General features: G+C 48.8%; 3 protein-coding genes across 6 annotated transcripts; 2 read left to right on the plus strand and 1 right to left on the minus strand.

Moving 5' to 3' along the window:
• The first annotated feature begins 507 nt into the window (after nucleotides 1-507).
• On the plus strand, nucleotides 508-10,237 carry INPP5E (inositol polyphosphate-5-phosphatase E). Its single transcript, XM_071454245.1, has 11 exons — nucleotides 508-644; nucleotides 1,330-2,385; nucleotides 4,065-4,188; nucleotides 4,386-4,483; nucleotides 4,997-5,121; nucleotides 5,241-5,360; nucleotides 5,733-5,840; nucleotides 6,595-6,756; nucleotides 7,299-7,414; nucleotides 7,763-7,899; nucleotides 8,879-10,237. The coding sequence occupies exons 2-11, from the start codon at nucleotides 1,541-1,543 to the stop codon at nucleotides 9,009-9,011; spliced, it is 1,968 nt and encodes a 655-aa protein (XP_071310346.1). The 5' UTR covers nucleotides 508-644; nucleotides 1,330-1,540; the 3' UTR covers nucleotides 9,012-10,237.
• A 167-nt stretch (nucleotides 10,238-10,404) lies between these two features.
• Nucleotides 10,405-16,452, minus strand: PMPCA (peptidase, mitochondrial processing subunit alpha). The gene is made up of 13 exons (XM_071454248.1): nucleotides 16,298-16,452; nucleotides 15,931-16,133; nucleotides 15,709-15,788; nucleotides 15,330-15,412; nucleotides 14,935-15,029; nucleotides 14,689-14,789; nucleotides 14,083-14,346; nucleotides 13,786-13,878; nucleotides 13,400-13,518; nucleotides 12,869-12,959; nucleotides 12,696-12,758; nucleotides 12,180-12,324; nucleotides 10,405-11,897 (listed from the first exon to the last, which is right to left on the minus strand). The coding sequence occupies exons 1-13, from the start codon at nucleotides 16,348-16,350 to the stop codon at nucleotides 11,728-11,730; spliced, it is 1,560 nt and encodes a 519-aa protein (XP_071310349.1). The 5' UTR covers nucleotides 16,351-16,452; the 3' UTR covers nucleotides 10,405-11,727.
• ENTR1 (endosome associated trafficking regulator 1) lies at nucleotides 16,432-19,457 on the plus strand. 4 transcript variants are annotated; one of them, XM_071454251.1, is made up of 7 exons: nucleotides 16,432-16,603; nucleotides 16,680-16,871; nucleotides 17,326-17,399; nucleotides 17,534-17,645; nucleotides 18,222-18,284; nucleotides 18,784-19,011; nucleotides 19,297-19,457. In XM_071454251.1, the coding sequence occupies exons 1-7, from the start codon at nucleotides 16,475-16,477 to the stop codon at nucleotides 19,336-19,338; spliced, it is 840 nt and encodes a 279-aa protein (XP_071310352.1). In that variant the 5' UTR covers nucleotides 16,432-16,474; the 3' UTR covers nucleotides 19,339-19,457. The 4 variants fall into 4 exon arrangements, with proteins under 4 accessions (XP_071310352.1, XP_071310351.1, XP_071310350.1 ...); XM_071454252.1 differs by having other exon boundaries at nucleotides 16,434-16,603; nucleotides 18,875-19,011; XM_071454250.1 differs by having other exon boundaries at nucleotides 18,784-19,457.
• Nucleotides 19,458-19,535: the final 78 nt, after the last annotated feature.

Raw genomic sequence — 19,535 nt, forward strand, 5'->3', positions numbered from 1 at the left:
TCTTCTTGTGGTTATTGCTCTAACTAGGTGGGTGAAGGGACCTTTCCTGTTTTTCTGGGAATGATCTGAGGAAAATGAAATTTTTGGTGTTTGAACAGCTTCATCGGTGCAGGTTTTGATGCAATATTGGGAAGAAATCCTTCCCCATGAGGGTGAAGAGGCTCTGGCACAGTTGCCCAGGGAAGCTGTGGCTGTCCCATCCCTGGAAGTGTCCAGGGTCAGGCTGGACAGGGTTCAGAGCCTATGGAAGGTGTCTGTATCCTTGGCAAAGGCTGCAAACTGGGTGATGCTCAATGTCCCTACCACCCCCAGTGATCAGTGTTTGTACTGAAACGTTCAAAAATGAATCTTTACCCTTAATATAGGCAACTTTTAAACTTCTTCGAGTGCGACACGTTTATTTTTAAGCTGTTTTTTAAACGCCGCCTTCATCCCGTGTCGCGACAGCCGCGACTCCCCGCGGGCGCTGCCGGGCGCTCCTCCGGCCGCCGGGGGGCGCTGCGGGCGGGGCGGGCCCAGCGCTGCCCCCGTCGCCACGGCCGGGCCGGGGCGGCCGCAGCGGGACCGGCACCGACACAGGGACCGAAACGGGCACCGGCAGCGACTCTGCGACCACGGGTACCGGCGGGGAGCCTGAGGAACCGGTAAGGCCCGGGCTGCAGCGGCGGGGAAGGGGCGGCCCCGGCGGGCGGGGGGCGAGGCCGTTGTGAGGGCCGGGGCCGGGGCCCTCCCGCCCGGCCGGGGGATGCGGGCGGCGGCCCCTCGGTGCCGAACCCCAGCTCGGGGCTGCGGTCACCGCGTGGTGCCCTCCCGGGGCCGGGGGAGGCTGGTCCGCGGGAGCCGCAGAATGACGAGGTGCTTCCCTCGTGGAGAAATGCACTCGGAGCCCGGTCCCGTACCCCAGAGCCACCCCTGGGGCGTTTTCTCGTTGAGCGGGGTCGGTGCAAGGCAGGGAAAGGCGGCAGCGATTTCCCCGTGCCTGTGGGATCGCTGGAAATTTCCTGGCCTCGGGCTGCGGGCTGGTCGTGCTGGTGACGCCTGTGTACAACAAGGACAACGAGCTGTGGTTTCTATGCAGCTTAAATTCCCTCTCGTGCTAACAGGGCACGCTGCCTTTCCCTAAAGAAGCGTGTACACAGCCGTACAGGAAGTCTCTGCTCTGCTTTTGGGGTAAAAAAACGGGAAAGAACAGTGATTTTCTAACAAGGTCACGTTAAGGTGTGAGTTGTGCTAGAGGGAGGTGCTGCAAGGAGATGCTTTCTGATCGGGGAGTACAGTTTGCAGCTCGATAACTTTTCATTCTTACATCTTTCTCTTGGGGGAATCCAGGTACCCCACGTCTTGGAATTTTGCAGACAATGCCTCTGCCTGCACATTCACCTGCCCTGCATTCCCAGCTAAAGGCTGAGCTGTCTGCAATTCCCATGCCTTGCTGGCTGAGTAGAGCCCTGTGAAACCCACAGGGTGATAAAGGGAAGGAAATTATGCTTTGAGGGATTTTTCATCTGGAGCAGCATCCACAGCTGGTACCTGGGGGACAATGAGTACTCCAAATGGGTTTCCGCAGCACTCAAGGGTGTGTCTTACTCGGAGCATGGAGGGTGGAGCGGTACAGGACCTGCAGGCAAAAAAAGCTGGAAAAGCAGCCAAAAAGGAGGCTGGGGGTGATGGGGCACCTCCGAAAATAGGCACTCCTATAAGCGAGACCTTAAAGCTTCTGCCAGAAGAGCTCAAAGCTAATATGAAAATTAAATCGATCACTCCAAGGCCCCCTCGGAAGCCCCGGCTGGAACGTGCTGCATCCCTGGATGAAAAGAGCTGGAGGAAGTGGAGACGATTTAGGACAAGCCAGGAAAGTCTGACTGACCCCAACGAGACGAGCTCCTCCAACGGTTCCCTGCAGGAAGCGTCGCCCAGCCCGCCCAGCAGGGGCCGGGCCAGCCCCTGCAATCCCCGCTGCCAGCAGGAATCCTTGCACAGTTCACCAGACGCCTTGGAAGCCAGCCCCGGGGGCAAGAGCAGGGGCGGAGGCGCCTCGGACCTGGGCAAACGAGCCTCCGAGATCTCCAGTGCCTTTGGGGGGCTCCTGCGGGGCAAGGGGTTCGCGGGGGGCAAACCCCGGCTGGCCCAAATCATGCCGGCCCGGCCCCTGCCCCCCATGGAGCTCAACGTGGCCTCGCACTCGCTGAGGACAGCTAATAGGATCGACTCGGATTGTCTGGATTACCGACATCATTCCCAGCACAAGTTTGGGAGGGTGAGCAGCAGCCTCAGCGACTCCCGGCTGCAGGGCAATGGGACTCTCTATGACAGCTGCTCCACAGACTCCATGAAATCCACCTTCAGCGTGCTCACCCCCATCCGAGCCAAGGATGTTCGAAGCAGGTAGGGCTCCCCCAGGTTTCTCCTGCTTTTGGGGTGCCAGCAGGGAGGAGAATCCCTCTGGGCAGGGGCAGGGAGCTTCTGAGCTCAAAAGCCATTCTGTGTTATTTTACCTGCTGTGAAGAGAGTTGGAAAATTAAGAGATCAGCACAAATACTCTTCGTTTGCTCCTTTTAGCTGAGTATTTTCATTAATACATATGAGTATTTTCATATATTTATATAAATATATAAATATATTTAAAGACATATAAATATAACTATAAATATTAATATATTCATTATCATAAATATATAATATAATATAATATAATATAATATAATATAATATAATATAATATAATATAATATCATATAATATACTCACAAATATATAAATATAATAAAATTCTATATTATATAAATGTATAAATATTATATGTTTTTTATATATTTATTCTCATAAATACATATGAGTCTGGTCTGCTGTCAGTTTGCTTGTAATATTAACATAATCTGGTTTGAGAAATAAGAAGTGGTGGCTGTGCATGCCAGCAGTCAGGAAAACTTTTTCAGAAAAATCTAAAAGTACATTGCACTTGAACTAAAATGATAAATTACAGGAAAAAAAATAGCACCAGATATTTTAAATTGAGATTGTCATGCAGCATTATCACAGTCCTGTGAGGTGCTGAGCAGAGGTTGCACTTGTTTGGTTTCTGTCAGGAACAAATTTATGTGCTGGGAGCTACTCCAGTATCCCACAGGAGCTCCTCTGCAGGAGGGAAAAGCCTAATCATTGATCCAAAGCGTGGGAGTCAGTAGTAGAGGGGAAAGAATTCTGAGATAAATTAAAGTGTTACTAGCTGGTAACAAAAGCCCCAAAGATAGATTGTTACTTGTTTGCCATGGGGGTTTTCTTTCCCATTCCTCCCTAAAGCAGCTGGAGCCAGCTGGGTTGCCCAGAACTCTCTGACATTATTCTCTCATCATTATTTGCAGAGCTTAAGCAAGATTAAAAATGCTTATTCAACATGCAGTGCCTGTGCCAGCATCCCTCACCTCTGTAAGCATGTCCTTCAGAGAGGCAGGTGCTGTGGGATGCATCTCTCCTTCCCAAAGGGGATATTTTGGGACCTCAGGCTCAATAAATTATTTTCTTGAGGCTGATTTGATGAGCTGAATTGAAGGAAGGATGTGAGTTTGAGTTTTTGGTTAGGAGAACCTGATGCCAGAACACTGGGAAAGGTGGAGCTGTTTTTCTGTTTGAAGTAAACTGAGCTGCTTCAAGGTACTCAAATGTTATGGAGTCACAGAAATGGTTTGGGTGGAAGGGACCTCAAAGCCCATCCAGTGCCACCCCTGCCATGACAGGGACACCTTCCACTGTCCCAGGCTGCTCCAAGCCCTGTCCAGCCTGGCCTTGGGCACTGCCAGGGGCAGCCACAGCTCCTCTGGGCACCCTGAGGTTATCAAACCAATTTCTTTGTTCTGTGTCTGCATGAGTTTAGTGGGGCTGAAGACTTTGGATGGCTTCAGTCTTCTCACCACAGTTCACCCTTGTGTCCTGGCTTTGGAAGGAACTTCAGGCAAGCAGAACAATTTATAAATATTCAATTCCTTCAAGATTCAAACATTATACATCAATATGCCAGCTGCCCTGCCCTTTCCTTAGGTGCTCTTTTTTGGGTCTTCTGTCCACAGGAGCTATTTGGAAGGCAGCCTTCTGGCAAGTGGTGCCTTAATGGGAGCAGAAGAACTCAGCAGATATTTCCCTAATCGGAATATGGGAATCTTTGTGGCCACCTGGAACATGCAGGGGCAGAAGGTGAGTGCACAGAGGTCTGCACAGGTCCTTTGGAAGCAGTAAAGTTACCCCAGCTCTACTGAGAGGACTGGGGTGATGTTTTTCTGTTCCTTGTCAGTCATCTTTGTCAAATGACAAGGTATTTTTCTAGTAAATATTTGCATAACTAATACTGCTTTTCTTTTCTTCCCTTTTGTTTTAAATTTCTTGTGTAATAGGAACTTCCAGTGAATCTGGATGACTTCTTATTGCCAACAGATCCAGACTTTGCCCAGGACATGTATGTCATTGGGGTTCAAGAAGGCTGTCCAGACAGGTAGCAAAAACAATGTAATGAACCATCTTCTTTTATTGTTAACTAATCATTTTGCTTTGAATTAGACTAGAAATAGTCTCCATTGTATTCCTAATATTTTCAATAATCAACCCCTTTAACAAGACTGAATTCAATTGCATGAACACCAAAGGAAATGGGATTTAGAGGAAAAAGTCACAGAGATCTGTAAATCATAAAATCCCAGAATGGTTTGGGATGGAAAGGACATTAAAGCCCATCCAGTGCCATCCTCTGCCATGGGCAGGGACACCTTGCACTAGCCCTGGCCTTGGACACTCCCTGGGATGGAGCAGCTTCTCTGTGCATACAGAATTTCACCCCGATGGCAAAACCCTGCTGATTCCTGTGGCACCTCAGTTGAGCACAGGGAGGTTTAGCTTATGCCTTGATGCTGTGTGTGAGTGGCTGTGTGTGCACGAGGCTGATCTGCTCTCCAGGCTGTTGCTGTGTCCTGTGCTGGCCGTGTGGTGCAGCTGTCGTTCTGTCCTGCAGGAGGGAGTGGGAGATCCGCCTGCAGGAGACGCTGGGCCCGCACTACGTCCTGCTGCACTCGGCTGCGCACGGCGTGCTCTACATGTCCGTCTTCATCCGCAGGGACCTCATCTGGTTCTGCTCGGGTGTGTGGGGAGCTGAGGGCACGCTGCCAGCCTGTGCCCTGCCCTTTCTCCCTCTCCTAACCTCCCTGCTCGCTGTCAGAAGCGTTTCAGTAACAGCATCTTTTTTTCCCTCCTTCCAGAAGTGGAGTATGCCACGGTGACAACTCGGATCGTGTCTCAGATTAAAACCAAGGGGGCTCTGGGAATCAGCTTCACGTTTTTTGGGACCTCCTTTCTCTTCATCACCTCCCACTTCACATGTGAGATATTTGCAATCTTGCTACAAGTGTCCTGGTTGAGGGAGGAGGGGAAGGAGCTGTAAAGAGGTGAAAAAGCAGCTCAGGCTGGAGCCAAAGCTCAGGATTGCTGAGCTGAGAAGGATAAGGGAGGAGGTTTGTTTGGTAACAAACTTATGAAAGAACTGTGTTTATGGAAACAGAAATGAACTCTGCACCATTGTGTCCCCTTTTCCCACACTTTCTGTCATCGTTATTTAGTGCAGACACTCCCAGAGTGTCACATTTTATGTGTGGAAAATGTCTGATACCGTTTGGAAGCTCCTGGTTTAACCAAAAATCATCATTGCATGAAAATGATTCACTGTTGGCAGTAATGGGGTTTCTGTCTTGCAGCTGGGGACAGTAAAGTGAATGAGAGGAAACTGGACTACAATAAAACCATTCAAGCCCTTACACTTCCCAAGAATGTTCCAGACACAAATCCATATCGATCCAGTTCCAGTAAGTGTGAAACCATGAGCGTGGGGGAGCCCAGCTCAGCAGGGTCTGGGCATTGTCTCTCAGTCTGCACGGGGAAAGAGACAAGAAGAGTGATCATTTGAGACTGTGTGTAAAGAAACTACAGCTCTTTTTGTCTGAGGATGGTTATTACTCCCATGATTGTTTTTTTCCTTGAAATTGGGAATTTGAGAAAAAAATTGAAATGGGAGAGAGAAAATTCAAAGGGGAACTTTTACATTATGTATTTTTTTAGAAATATGATAATTTTGGTTTAATTATTATTAATATTACAGATGTGTTTCACTTTCCAGGTGTTTTCTAGAACAATTAGGAATTACTTTATTTCAAATTTAAGAGAATAAACCTTATGTCACTTTGCATGTACACAGGTCAGAGCATTGTTTGCCAAAGTCCATTATCGTTTCCTAATACTGTGCTGACAACTTGATACCTAGATAGATAATTAGGTCCTTGTCCAAGGAAATCTAATATACTCTTTATCTGCAATGTAGCATCAGCTTCTTGTGTTCCCTCTGGTGTTAGGTCCTGTAGATAGTTTGGTCTCCTTTCAGCTTTTTCTATGGTTTTTAACGTTTCTGTTCTGTTTTCTCCTGGGTTGTTAATTCCCATATTCATTGGGGATCACAGGTAGAAAACATACTCAATATCACATCTCCAGGTAGTGAAAAGAAAGAATTTCTTCCACTAACACATTCAGCAGCATCTCTTAAACTCTTGTGCTGTGAATTTGCAGGTGATGTCACAACTCGGTTCGATGAAGTTTTCTGGTTTGGGGACTTCAACTTCCGGCTGAACAAGGACCGGGAGACGGTGGATTCCATCCTGAGCCAGAACCCGGACACAGACGTGTCCAAGCTCTTGGTGTATGACCAGCTGACCAGCGAGATGAGTCGGGGTAAGGGGCAGCTGTTCCTCTCCCTCCTCTCCAGAAACAAAGATACCTGCACACAGGAGTAATGTCAGCCCAGTCCCCATTTCCTGGAGGCTTTTTTTGGTGAAGTTCCCTGAAGAAGGGAGTCAGCAGCTGTCAAATACAGTGGCAGTGTGTCAGGGGACCTGTTGCTGTAGTAGTTTGTTCTGTTTAATGTAACCTCCCAAGCCATTTGCTGCTGTTTGATCTGACTCCTCCATAACCTGGGCATCTTTCTGTCCCAGTGTCCAGGGAATTTAGATTTGAACAGCATTTGCAAAGCAGCACAAGCTTTCAGTGGAAGGGGAAGTGCATGGACCAGTTCCTCTTTGTTTAACTGACCACTGACTAAACAGCCACTGGTTATTTTTTATCCTCTCCATGTCAGGATTGGAGCTTGCTCCCTTTCTGGAGCCCAAGCCCAGGTTTTTCTGGGCTGTACATGGCTGTTGTTTCTAGCCAGCATTAGTAGACACGGTTCTAAGGAGGGAGGAGTTTGTTCATGCCATTCTCCCCTTCCCTTACAGGGTCTATTTTCAAAGGATTCCAAGAGGCTGATATCCATTTCCGTCCTTCCTACAAGTTTGACATAGGAAAGGACAGCTATGACACCACCTCCAAGCAAAGGACTCCCTCCTACACAGTAAGGGATGATTTCAGAAGTCAAAGGGGGTTCAGTTGTGCTGAGATTTGTTGCTTAAGGATATCTGGGACTTGTGGAAGAAAGGACTGTAGAATCTGTGAGCACAGGGAGAGCTTGGCACAGGCTGTTAACTTTATTTTCCCTGCCTTACATCCTGAGTGGGCTCAGAGCTGGCACAGAACTGTTGGGATCAGACAATGAATGGATCCCCAGCCAAGGCCACGTTAATTCCACCAAGTGGAGGGTGATGAATGAATGGATTTGTCTCTTGTGAAGCAGTGCTGCTCTCCAGGGTGGGTGATGTGCAGAGGGAGTCACCCTCCCTGTCCCCTCTCCCCCTGCCTCCAGGACCGGGTCGTGTTCCGCAGCCGCTACAAGGACGACATCCAGGCTGTCAAATACTCCTCTTGTCCTGTCATCAAAACCTCAGACCACCGACCTGTGTTTGCCTTGTTTCGTGTCAAAGTGAGGCCTGGCAGAGACAAGTGAGTACCTCCTGCAGCTGCACATGATTGATTGCTCCATGACCCGAGGATATCCTCCTGTGTCTATCCCTGCAGCCTGGTTGGGTTTTACCCAGTGTATGCTGGTGGCCAGAGCACTAAGAGCTTAAACCTTGCCCTGACAGCTGAAATCCCTGCTGCCAGGTCTCTTAACCCTTCTGAGGGGGATAAACAGAGCCCACTGGAATTGAATGTCAATCTGTGCTTTATCTGAGATGCAGCTCTTTGTTTTCCCTATCAGCATGAGCAGCTTTCCTCTTCTCTTCCTTTTCCCCTGTTTAGGATCAGTTCTGTTTTCCCTCCCCAGTGGTGGCGGCAGTTCAGCACAGCTGGATGTCAGTGGAGTATTTTGAGATCCTCCACGTTCCTAATGTCCTGTTGTATTAGTAGAACTCCTTAGGAAATTTGGTTTGGAATTATTCTCTTTTTTGTGAGTAACATGGTCAGGGATTTCAGGACCTGGATATCTAAAAAAGTGATTTCTCAAAGTATTTGATCAGCAGTGCAATTGCAATGGGAATTTTTGTTTCTGGGTATTAAATACCCATTAAATAGTGTGTGATGGGGCTGCTCAGGTTTCCTCTCTAAAAGACCAAGGTAAGAATAGTTGAGATGAACCACACCAGTGAGTACACAAAGTTAGCAATAACCTGGTGTAGCTTTTTAAATGAGTGGGTTTTAATTCAGAGTCATTAAGAAAGTCCTTTATATGTAAAAGGAGGTGAGTTCATACTAAAATTTAAAGTACATTTCCCTTTTACAACCAGCACTTAAAGTATTGTGAAAAACCTTAACTTGTTGCTGTGGAAGAACAACACTTGTTTCACCCACAGCAGTCACTGAATGCCTTAAGAAAGTAAAAATCAGATTTGTGGCCTTTGTTGTATGAAGTAGTAGGGAAATTCTGGGCAAACAAGAACCTGTTTATGCCCTGACCTGCTGGCTTGTGTTCCTGTTGCAGCATCCCCCTGGCTGCAGGGCTGTTTGACAGAGATCTGTATTTAATCGGAATAAGGAGGCGGGCCACGAGGGAGCTTCTGAGGCGCCGGGAACAAAAGGACCAAAGATCCAGCAGCATATGTAGCATTTCTTGAGCTGAAAGCTCTGCAGTGCTTGTGGTAGAGGTGCCCTGAAAGAGGATTTCAGACCGTGGCAAACTCTGCAGGGAATTGTCAGCATAAGCACCTCTGGCAGTTGTTGTGGCTTGTGAAGAATGTCTTAAACCTCATCCTGGATTCATTTGCATGAGCTAATCCATGTAGCTCAAGTGCTTCTGCCTAAGAAAAGGAGTCAGTTCTTTAAGACATCCATCCCAACTGGTATAATTGATTTATTTTTAACCAGACTATCCTAGGAAGCCACTGGGTGCAGACCCTTGGTTCCCGTCCATGTAGGGGCACAGCTGCTGGAACTGGCATCACCCAGAGGGGACCTAAGAAAAGCCTGCAGAAAGGTGAATTCTTTGTTTGTCTCTTTGGTTTGGTCAGGTTAACTTCCATCCAGTGTGGGGTTGGGTTTGCTCCTTCTCTGTAGCCAAGTGTTGCTATTCTGTACAGGGAGTAACAGGGACCAGTTCATGGCAGTTGTGTGTATGGATGGTGCTCCTGTGTTGGGCTTTTTGGGTCCTCTACAGCAAATTGTTTGTGAATGTACTCCTGTACATTGAAGTGTAGAAACATTGCCTTTCAATAATTGTTCTTTAGGCCTTCTGTTACTAAGGGGGTAAATATCAAACTCTCAGGCCATATATTTGTCTGCTGAGACTGCTTGAAGCCATCCCTTCCTGAACTCACTTGTCCTCCCCAGGGCTGATTAAGCACTACCTGCCTTCAGCAGCAGGAGCTGGAATTTATCTGAGAACAGGCACTGTGTGATGCTTCACCAAAGTGATGCAAGTGAGTGCACCAGGGAGGTTTGCAGAGCAACTGCAGCCACTCAGCTCCACACAGCTCCATTACCTCCAATCACGGTCAATTCCTTTTGGTTTTATTTTTCCAGATCAGTAAACTGTGAATAACTTGCTATTTCTGAGGTAGTGTTGTCTTAAGGCTATATATACTACAAGGACCAGTATGGCACTGGTAAAATGTTAAGTACAGCTAATAATTAAGAACTCATGGGCACAGATGGGATCATTAATCACCTTAGGACCTAAAACATCATGCATACACCTTGGAGGAAGTGCTGCTGACTATGCAACCTGTCCAAGACAGGCTCCTGTTCTGCGGTACATTTATGGCACTGACCTGTCTGTAGCCATCAGGTATTTGGATTTCCTTTCTTTTTAAAGGAATAAAAATAAATTAATGCAATACCTTAAGTGAGAACCAGAGTTCTTTGTGTGGTGTGTGTTTGGGTGACCTGGGCCACGTCTTCAGCTGGAGGGGTGGGACAGATTTCTCTAATTGTTTGCATTGAACAGAGCATGCTCTACTGGCCAGCTCAGGAAACCCTTGGCAGATGAATTTCAGAACTCTTACTACTTGCTCAGTTGTTCAGAGGTCTCTTTATTTCCTCACAAGCAAACACAACAACTGAACAGGACTTGCACCCTGTGGGCTCTGCAGGAAGCAATGCAACGTTTGAGTTGCATGAGGAAAGGATGGGGTAAAGCAGGTAACAGCAGCCTCACAGTGCTCTGCTCCCAGCTGCATTGCTCCTTACCAAACACATCTAGCAGTGAAGAGCTGCAGTGCAGCTGTTTTGTATTTTTAAACCCATGTATTAGGGGTTTATATAAATCCAGTGTTTTATTCCTCTGTTGAGTCTCCATTTCTTTAGCATGTCACACATGTGGCACTTGGCTTTCTGTGACGTGGTGTCAGTCAAGATTGTGTTTCTAAATGTTGTGATTTTGTTATCTTGACTTCCAGCTGAGCCACATCTCTGCTGTGAGACTGATTGTGTCTTCCTTTTGCAAGGCCTTAAGTCCATCTGGGTGACACTGAGGAAATGAGGCACGAGTTTAAGGTGTGGCAGCAGCAACTCCTTTAATAACTGTTTGTAAAGCAACTCTGGAGGAAAAGAACTTTTATTCTTTAGCACAGTTCATGTCCAAGTGAAAAACCTATAGAACAGGATCAACCTCATTCTCAAGTAAGTGTCCTTTATGTACAGTACCTTCAGTACCTCTGCAGAGGAACTCCACAGAAAATTGGTTCTGTCATGGGGCTGTTTTCCTTGGAACTATAGCAAGCTGATGAAGTTATTCCCAGGTGGGTGATTCCTTGTCAGATGGTGAATGGATCCATGATTTGTAACAAAATCTGGATTTGCAGGAAACTTTTTGGCTAACTTCACAAGGACAGTAACTATTATTCTCCTAATTCAGTTTGACCAAGTCTTAGTTCACCTTGGTAACAGTTATTAATATTCTCTGAATTCAGACATGGAAGCCAAGCTGTTTAAGGTGCCACACGTTCCTCAGGAAGGGCACAGTGGGGCCTCATGTGACAGCCCCACTTCCACTGCTGGGGCGATGAAGAGGCAGTGACTGACTGCTCAGAGATGTGCTTTCACTGTAGTGCTGAACATTTTGGCTTGCTCTGTTCTCCCCAAAGCCAAGAGAAGGGTGTCAACACCCATCTTCCCTTGTAACCTACTCAGAGGGTCAAACTCCTCCTCCAGGGGCAGTGCTGGCTCCTTACACGAGCTCTTCACAGTCCAGTGCTCCAAAGCAGCTTTGCTCAGCTCCAGGGTTGCACAGAATGCCTGGGAGCATTGGGGGGAGGGAGGCTGGTACAGCAACATGAGAATGAGAAAAAAACCATTAAAAAAGAAGGGATTTGAGGCCGGGCAGGAGGTGCTGCTCTATCGGAAGAGGCGGTAGAGCCGCGGGAGCCGCCCGTCCTTGCTGGAGAGGGCGGCCTGGATGTGCTCGTACGTGGGCAGGTCTGTCAGGTCACCCAGGGCAGCCACTGCTGGCTTCTTGTGCAGCATCTTAGTCACCACCCTCTTGATATCACTGGGTTTCACCTGACCTGCAGGCAGAAGAAAGGCAGAGCTGTGACACCTCCATTGTGAACAGCACAAAGCAGATTTGGGCCCGTGCTCAGAAAACCAACTCCATATCTTCTCTACCATGATTCCTCTTTTCCCTTCCTTCTGACTTAAATAAGCCCTGTGCTGTAATTGTGAAAGCAATTAAGCTCAGTTTGAAATGTATTCCTGTAGTATTTTCAGAGGTAACTCATCAGTGCTACAAGAATATTTTAACTGGACCTAGAGTTCCCTCAAGGTAGGGCAAAGCATTGTCTACTCACTGATGAGGTCACAGAGCTCATGAGGTAGCTTCCTTGTGTTTGTTGCCAAAACCTGCCTCCCCACATCTTCAAAGATCACTGGCCGAGACTCCAGGTTCATCATGAGCATGGACTTGAGCTGTGTCTTTGCTCTCTCAAGTTCTACCTGTAAATGAGCAGGAAATTAAAAAAAAAATCTTGTTGCTGCTCTGTAGTACAAGGTAACATGGGAGAGTTCTGCAGACACCTCCCTCTTTGTGGATGCATTGCTAATGTTGCTGTATTCTTTTACAGAAATATATAACAAAATTATCTCTAAAAATCCATTCTAGCACAGTCAATGCAATGCATTCACAGAATCCCAGAATGGGTTGGGTTGGAAGGGACCTTAAAGCCCATCCAGTGCCACCCCCTGCCATGGGCAGGGACACCTTCCACTATCCCAGGGTGCTCCAAGACCTGCCCAGCCTGGCCTTGGACACTTCCAGGGATTATTTCAGCTCAAAGACCATCTGCAAACTCAAATGTGCTGCTGACCTCTCCCACTGCTCCTGCCATGAGGATGAATTCCCTGGTGATGATTTCCACCATCTCCCGAACCTGGGGAAAACAGATGATGGAGAGAAGATCAGAACAATGCTTCTTGTGTCCACAGAACCCTGGTACTGATGTGGTTAAGGACTCCTGTCCCTGAGTACAGGACTCTGTACCTGTTTTGGATCTGCACTGGCATGGATGCACAGCAGACCTGTGTCCTCATAGCTGTGGTGGTAAGAGGTGGCATTGTACATCCAGTGGTGCCTGTGAGTATAAAACAGCCTTTTAAAATGTAAAACCCAGAATTTACAATGTGAAAATTAAACATGGACAGTGAGCACCCTCCCAGTGCATTCTCAGGGTTCTCAGCAGTGCAGTGAGAATTGTCAATCCCTGCCTCTGACAATTTGTGCATGTGGCATCTACTCCCTTCTCTCCATTTCAGTCCTTGAATCCAGGAAAATACAGAGCCAATCCTGTTAATATTCCCTGATTAAAGCATGGACAGGGCTAAAAGAAGAAAACACAATTCCTGGTCACTTCTGCCCTTTACTTTCACCCTCTCAAAATGCCAACTGACACACCAGTCCCATGTTCCAAGCAGAATGAACTGATATAAAAAATCCTGGTGGGATTTGCTTTTTTCCATGTAAACCTGCTACAGGATTGTTTCTGGCACCCCATAAACAGCAAGACAAACCCACCTGTTGAGCACATTGAGGTAGAGCCGGGTGAACATGCCCTTGCCAGGCCCTCCAGCTGAAAAAGAGCCACCACCTCCCATCATCATGTTCAGCACAGCAAAAGGAATGAAATCGTCCTCCTGCATGGGAACAACAAACTCAGGTCATGGCAGAGCTCTCGAGGGTCTGGGGTGAGTAAAGGGGAGGGAAAAAACACAGCACAAGAGCAGTGGGAAGGGCAAAACCTTCAGCAAAGTGTCGTGGGAAATGCTGCTTGTTTTTATGTGCAGCAGCAAAAATGTCAATGTTTGTGGGATGAGTGCATGTTCCTGGGATTCTCCAAGGAACAGGAGTATGTACTCAAAGTACAGAGCATGTAAAATGAAGGATTTCAGGTTAATACTTACTAAAAACGAGCAGCTTTCTAACCCAATCATGATGTGGGTGAGCTCTGGGATGGGAGTAGGGCCCAGACTCACATCTGACATGTCTTTTTCAACCTGTGGCAAGGGCAGACAGATCATTAACACCAGTTTTCACAGCTCTTGTACCCACTTTGATACATTTGATACAATCACCATACCACCCAATTAACAGCAGTCACGGCCAGTTTGAGGCTCATACTCATGAAATGCAACTCAAGAAAAGCAAAATCCTGTAGAGAAATCAGCAAATCCCAGCAAGCTGCCACCTCCACCACGTACCTTGATGATGCCTCCGGTGTACTGAGCCACGGATCTGTCCACAGCCCTGCCCTGCCCCGAGCCCCACACGGGCTCCACCCCCAGCAGGTATTTCCTGGCACACTCCACCAGGTGCTCGTGCTCAATGCCCACCCCAGCCAGCACCATCCTGTCTGGGGTGTAGTAACTGCTCAGGTAGGAGTGCAGCACGGCCCGGTCGATTTTGTCCGTGTTCTCCACGGGGCAGAACCTGTTCAGTCCCACTGTGTTGTCTCTGAAGGCTGCCTAAAGGGGAACAGACACATTGAAGTCACAAAAATTTTTCTCTAAACCTCATTTTGCTTTGGAATTAAGCCCACATCTGAGAGAGGAAAAGCTGAGAATATTTCAACTCAGTAACGTTTTGTCACATCAACAAAGGGAAGTTACAAATAGAATTATTTTTCAGTTTGGGTTAGAATCTTCCACGTGTGGAGAATGCTGGATTTCAAAGGGAAGGGACAGCCAAATTCTCTCATCACAGAAACTGAATAACAGAAAATCTGGTTTTAGAACAGTCTTAAAATAAACCCTGAAGCTGCCAAAACACAGGAGGAATGCAGCAGGGTGGAAATGCCAGTGTGTTACCGCATGGATCATTTCTGTCAGGAGAGGCTCTGGGTCAGGTCTCATGTTCAGATCCTCCAGCTCAAACCTTATGGCCATTCGGGTCATCTCAATTTCTTCATCTGCAATGAGACAAAACAAGGGATGGCAACCCCTACAGAAAACCCCCAGCTGCTGCAAGGTCACCTCTGAGAGAATTCTGAGCTCTCAGGAGCAAGCCATGAGATGGAAATGGTTTTTTTGAGATAGAGGATTGTGCTGTCAGACCTGATAACCTGGGCTGCAGGGTTACATCAGCCAGCAAGTTGACCACAGTGTCCAGGCCTCTGGCATCAGCAGACACTGCGTACATGATGGTGTCCCTGCAACACACAACCAGGTTCTGCACTGAGACATCACTTCTGGGGTCACTCAGTGTCATCTCAGCATCAGGAAATCACAGGTGAAACTGTTCTAATCATTAAATGCTTCTCAAATGAAATAGATCTGAGTTTTATAATCTTTTCAGGCTCACTTTTGTAGTTTCCCAGCAGCCCAAACAGATTTCTGCTGCCTGGGAACAAAAAGTGGCTTTTCCTGCCCCACACCAGAAAAGAGACTCAAAGTGCTGTCAGTGCTGCACCACCCAGGTAAGAGCAGAAGGAGCAGAAGAAGCAGCCCACCTCGATGCCTGGCAGTCACAAATGCCTCCATGCTTCTCCAAGGTGAGGAGAATTTCATCTTTGCTGCCAAACTGAGCTGTGGACTAAGGAAAAAGATACCAGTGTTATTAATTAGTAAAGCAATAACTGTTTATAACCCTTCAGTGTAACCAGAGCATCTCTGACATTCTTTCAGCCCAATCACTACATGCGAGCCTTGGAGGTGAAACCATAAAGACTTTTAAAATGTAATTACAATCATGCTAATTAATAAGCAATTAAGATTCTGTGACTCTGTAGATGCTGGCACCACTGTTTAACAGCTGAGGTGCAGAGAGCCCTGTGGCTCAGTCCTCCTTAGCTGCTCTGTGCAGATTTGGGGACCCAGGGCAGTACTCACAGAGAACGCCAGTTTCTCCAAGAAGTGCGAGATACCACTGAGATATTTCGCTTCGTGTCTCGATCCGGAATTCACCAGAACTGCAGCAAAGAAAAGAACAAACCAGCGTGACTTTGACACCCGCGCACCTCACACCCACCGCCGGGTCGGGGGGAGCTGGGGTGACCCCGGCTGCCCCCGGTCCCGCCGGTACTCACCGCCCCCGGTCCCGCCGGTACTCACCGCCCACGGTGCAGAACTGCCCGAACTTGTTCTGGGAGGCGACTCGGAGCCCGTTCTCCAGCACCGTCACCCGCGTCTCGAAGCGCTCCCGGCTCTCGGCCGCCGCGAACACGGCCTTGGGCACGCCGGGCAGCGGGCACGTCAGCGACACGCTGGGGTAGGCGCCGCCGCCGCTGTAGCTCCGGCCGGCCGCCAGCCCGCACCTGCGGGACACCGGGCACACCGTCAGGGCTGAGGACGCGCCGCTCCGCCGAGGCCGGTACCGAGCGCTGATTCCCCCCCCAGAGCGGATCCCGCCCGTCCCCCCGCTGTCCCCGCGCTGTCCCCGCCGCCGTGCCCTCCCCGCGCGGTGCCAGGCAGCGCTCACCGTCGGGCCGGGCCGCAGGCGCCGCGCCGCAGCCACGCCATGGCCGCCGCCATCTTGCCGCCACCGGGAGCGTGGGGTCAGGGGGCGGGGGCGGGGCCGCGGGTGGGCGCGGCGGCGGAGAGCGCGCGCTCATTGGTCCGCTCCGAAGGGGAGGCCCCGCCCCGCCCTCAGGCGGCCATGGCGGCGCCGGCGCTGCCGGTGGCGGAGCCGCTGCCGGGGGGTCCGGCCGAGCCCAACCCCTTCTCCTTCCACGAGTTCGTCCGCTCCAAGGCCCGCGGCGGGGGCGGCGCGGGCGCTGACACACAGGTAAGGCCGTGCGCAGCAGCGCGGCCGGGATCCGCCCCGTTACGCCGCCCACCTCAGCCCGCTGTCCCCTCCGCAGGCGGCTTGGGCCGCGCCCGCCGTGCCCCCGCTGCCCGCAGTGCCCTCAGAGTCGGGGGACGAGCAGGAGGACGAGGAGGAGGAATGGAGCGAGAGCTACCGGCCGCTGGCCGTGGAGCAGGAACACCTGGGCAGCGCCGGAGCCGCGCCGGGGCCGGGCCGGGTTCCCCCTGGGCAGCCGAGCTACGAACAGGTGAGCGCTGCCCGCCCCCGGTGCCGCTCCGTGAGAGCAGCTCCGAGCCTGGCGTGCTCCAGAGCCCGGCCTGGGCACCGCCTGCCCCCACCGAGAGCCGCTGGGGAAGAGAATGAGCTCTGGAAATGCGCGTTTCAGCAGGGCCAGGTCCGGTTCTTTCCCTGTCCCGCTGCCCTGCACATGACCCGGGTGACTTCCTCGTGCTCCTGCCCTTGGGGTCATGGTCGTTTAGAGTCGGCGGCATTAATTAGTCACGTTTACACTGGTGCCACGTTCCTGTGCCCCACAGTGGTTTCCAGATGGGTAAACTGAAGGTAAAATTCAGCTGGAATGTATTAGAAAGCAAAAGGATTTCCAGCATTAAAGCCGAATATTCTGCTATTGATCTTGGATTGTTGGTATTGTTGTGAAAATGCACTTCAGTCCTAATAAGAATTTTTTATTTTCTTTTTAGCTAAAAGAAGAGAATGCTATTTTGAGAAACAAGATCAATAAGCTTCAGATTCTGTCTGAAACTCAAGCAGACAAGTGCGTGAGAAGAATTCATTTTCCACAAAACCATGAGATTCTTGATCCTTTCCCAGAATTTCCCTCCTAAAGCATTTAATGGTACAAGTGCTTACTGTGTGCCATCTCTTTTTTTTCTTTTTTTTTTTTTGAAGGATGAGGAAGCTTGAGAAGAAGCTTGAGGAAAACAAAATCAAAGAAGAAAAGGAAGCACGGGATTTGGAAGCAATGGTGCAGCACGTGGAGCAGAATCTGCAGCTGATGACTGTAAGTGTTGGCTTTAGATTGGGCTCAGATGTCAGGAAGAAATTCTCCCCTGTGAGGGTAGGGAGGTTCTGCAGATCCCAGAAAGAAGCAGTGAGGAGGGAAGGAGGGAGCTGTTCCTACCTCCTAAAACATTCAGAACACAGCGTGGTGTAACACAAACCCTGTCCCTCCAAATTCTGTGCTAGAATCACTCATTCCCATGTGGCTCAAGCTGCCTGGGTTATTATTATTACTATTTCTATTATAATTTAATTTTTATTATTAATATTAATTTCAAGAATAAATGTGACCTTCATTGTAGCATTACTGTATAATAATTTTATATATATAATAATATTCTATTTTATTATATACAATAATATATAATACTATTATATAATAAATCTATTGTTATTTTCAATAATCAAGTTTGATTATTATTAGCACTATTGTTATTTAATTATTATATATTATATATCGTTATATAATATAAATTATTATTATTATTATTATTATTATTATTATTATTATTATTATTATTATTATTTAAGGAACCAATTTATTATTACTATTTCAATAATCTCTATTCTGTTGCAGAAAAGGGCTGCCAAGGCTGAGAACAGTGCTGCCAAACTGAGGCAGGAGAATGCACAGCTGCAGGTACACAGCAGCACTGCTGGGGTTGCAGGGACACATCTCAGAGTTGAGCCAGTGCAAAGGATATTCCAAGGGTTTTGCAGGCTCTGAGGAAAATGCTGGGTGTGGGAGTTGTGTCCTGGCAGAGGCTGGGAGGGCCTGGATGGTGCCAGACACTTCAGTGGTGAGGAGCAATGGCCAGAAACTGAAATGAGGAAGAATTTCCTTCCATGGAGGGTGGCAGAGCCCTGGAGCAAACTGCCCAGGGAATTCAGGGAATGTCCCTCGCTGGAGACATCCAAACCCACCTGGAATTGTTCCTGTCACCTGCTCCGGGTGACACTGCCTTGGCAGGGGTTGGGCTGGATACATCCAGAGGTCTTTCCAACCCTAATGATTCTGGGCAGACACTCCCTGCAGGCAGCTGGTTCTGGGCTCCAGTCCTGTTTATTGCACTGTTTATTGCATTGCTTATTGCAGTGTATATTGTATTCCCTTGTGTCAGTCAATGATTACATTCCAGCCCATCAGCTGCTGTGGGAATGCACCATTAGCTCTAGAGTATCTGCTGCGGTTCCGGGGTTGTTTCTCATGGATTCTGCCCCTCGCACCAGGCGGAGCTGAGGAATTCCAGGCTGGAGAAGGAGGAGCTGCGGGCGGGGCAGGCGGGATTGGCCGCGGCCAAGCAGAACGCGGAGGCGGCGCTGCAGCAGCTGCTGCAGGTCACAGCCAGTTCCCGAGCATCCATCAGGTCAGCTGCGCTGGGACAGCCCTCCCGACACCCTCCTGGGCTCACAGATAAACCTCCTCAATGGGTTTTTAGGGTTAAAATTCAGGGGTTTGTGTTCTGTGCCAGAGGAGCTGCTCTGTGTTATTACCTGCTATGTGTTTTCCTCCAAGTGTAAAAATAAGTGGGAAGTGGGAGTTTCCAGTCCTGATAAAATGCTGCTTGATAAATCACAGAATGTGGGGAAGCTCTCCCAAAGCTGCCTGGCTGCCTGTCCCCACGTGTAACCCTGCATCTCTCCCACTCCAGGCAGCTGCTGTCTGGAGCAGAATCCCTGCAGCTCGTGGCTGATCTCCTGAAATCCATAGACAGAATCTCTGAGGTGTCAGAGGACAGACACTGAGTGACTCACACAGCACGGAGCACTTTGTTTTCATATGGAAACCATTACTAAAAAGTGATTTTTTTAATACTTGGCCTCATTTTGACGCGTCAAACTGCAGACCTGGCTTCTCCATCCCCTCCTAAGAGATCCCTGGACCGGGAAG

Source organism: Agelaius tricolor, unplaced genomic scaffold (assembly GCF_023055355.1).
Source record: "Agelaius tricolor isolate 1412-34295 unplaced genomic scaffold, bAgeTri1.0.p SCAF_38, whole genome shotgun sequence".
Classification (NCBI taxonomy): Eukaryota; Metazoa; Chordata; class Aves; order Passeriformes; family Icteridae; genus Agelaius; species Agelaius tricolor.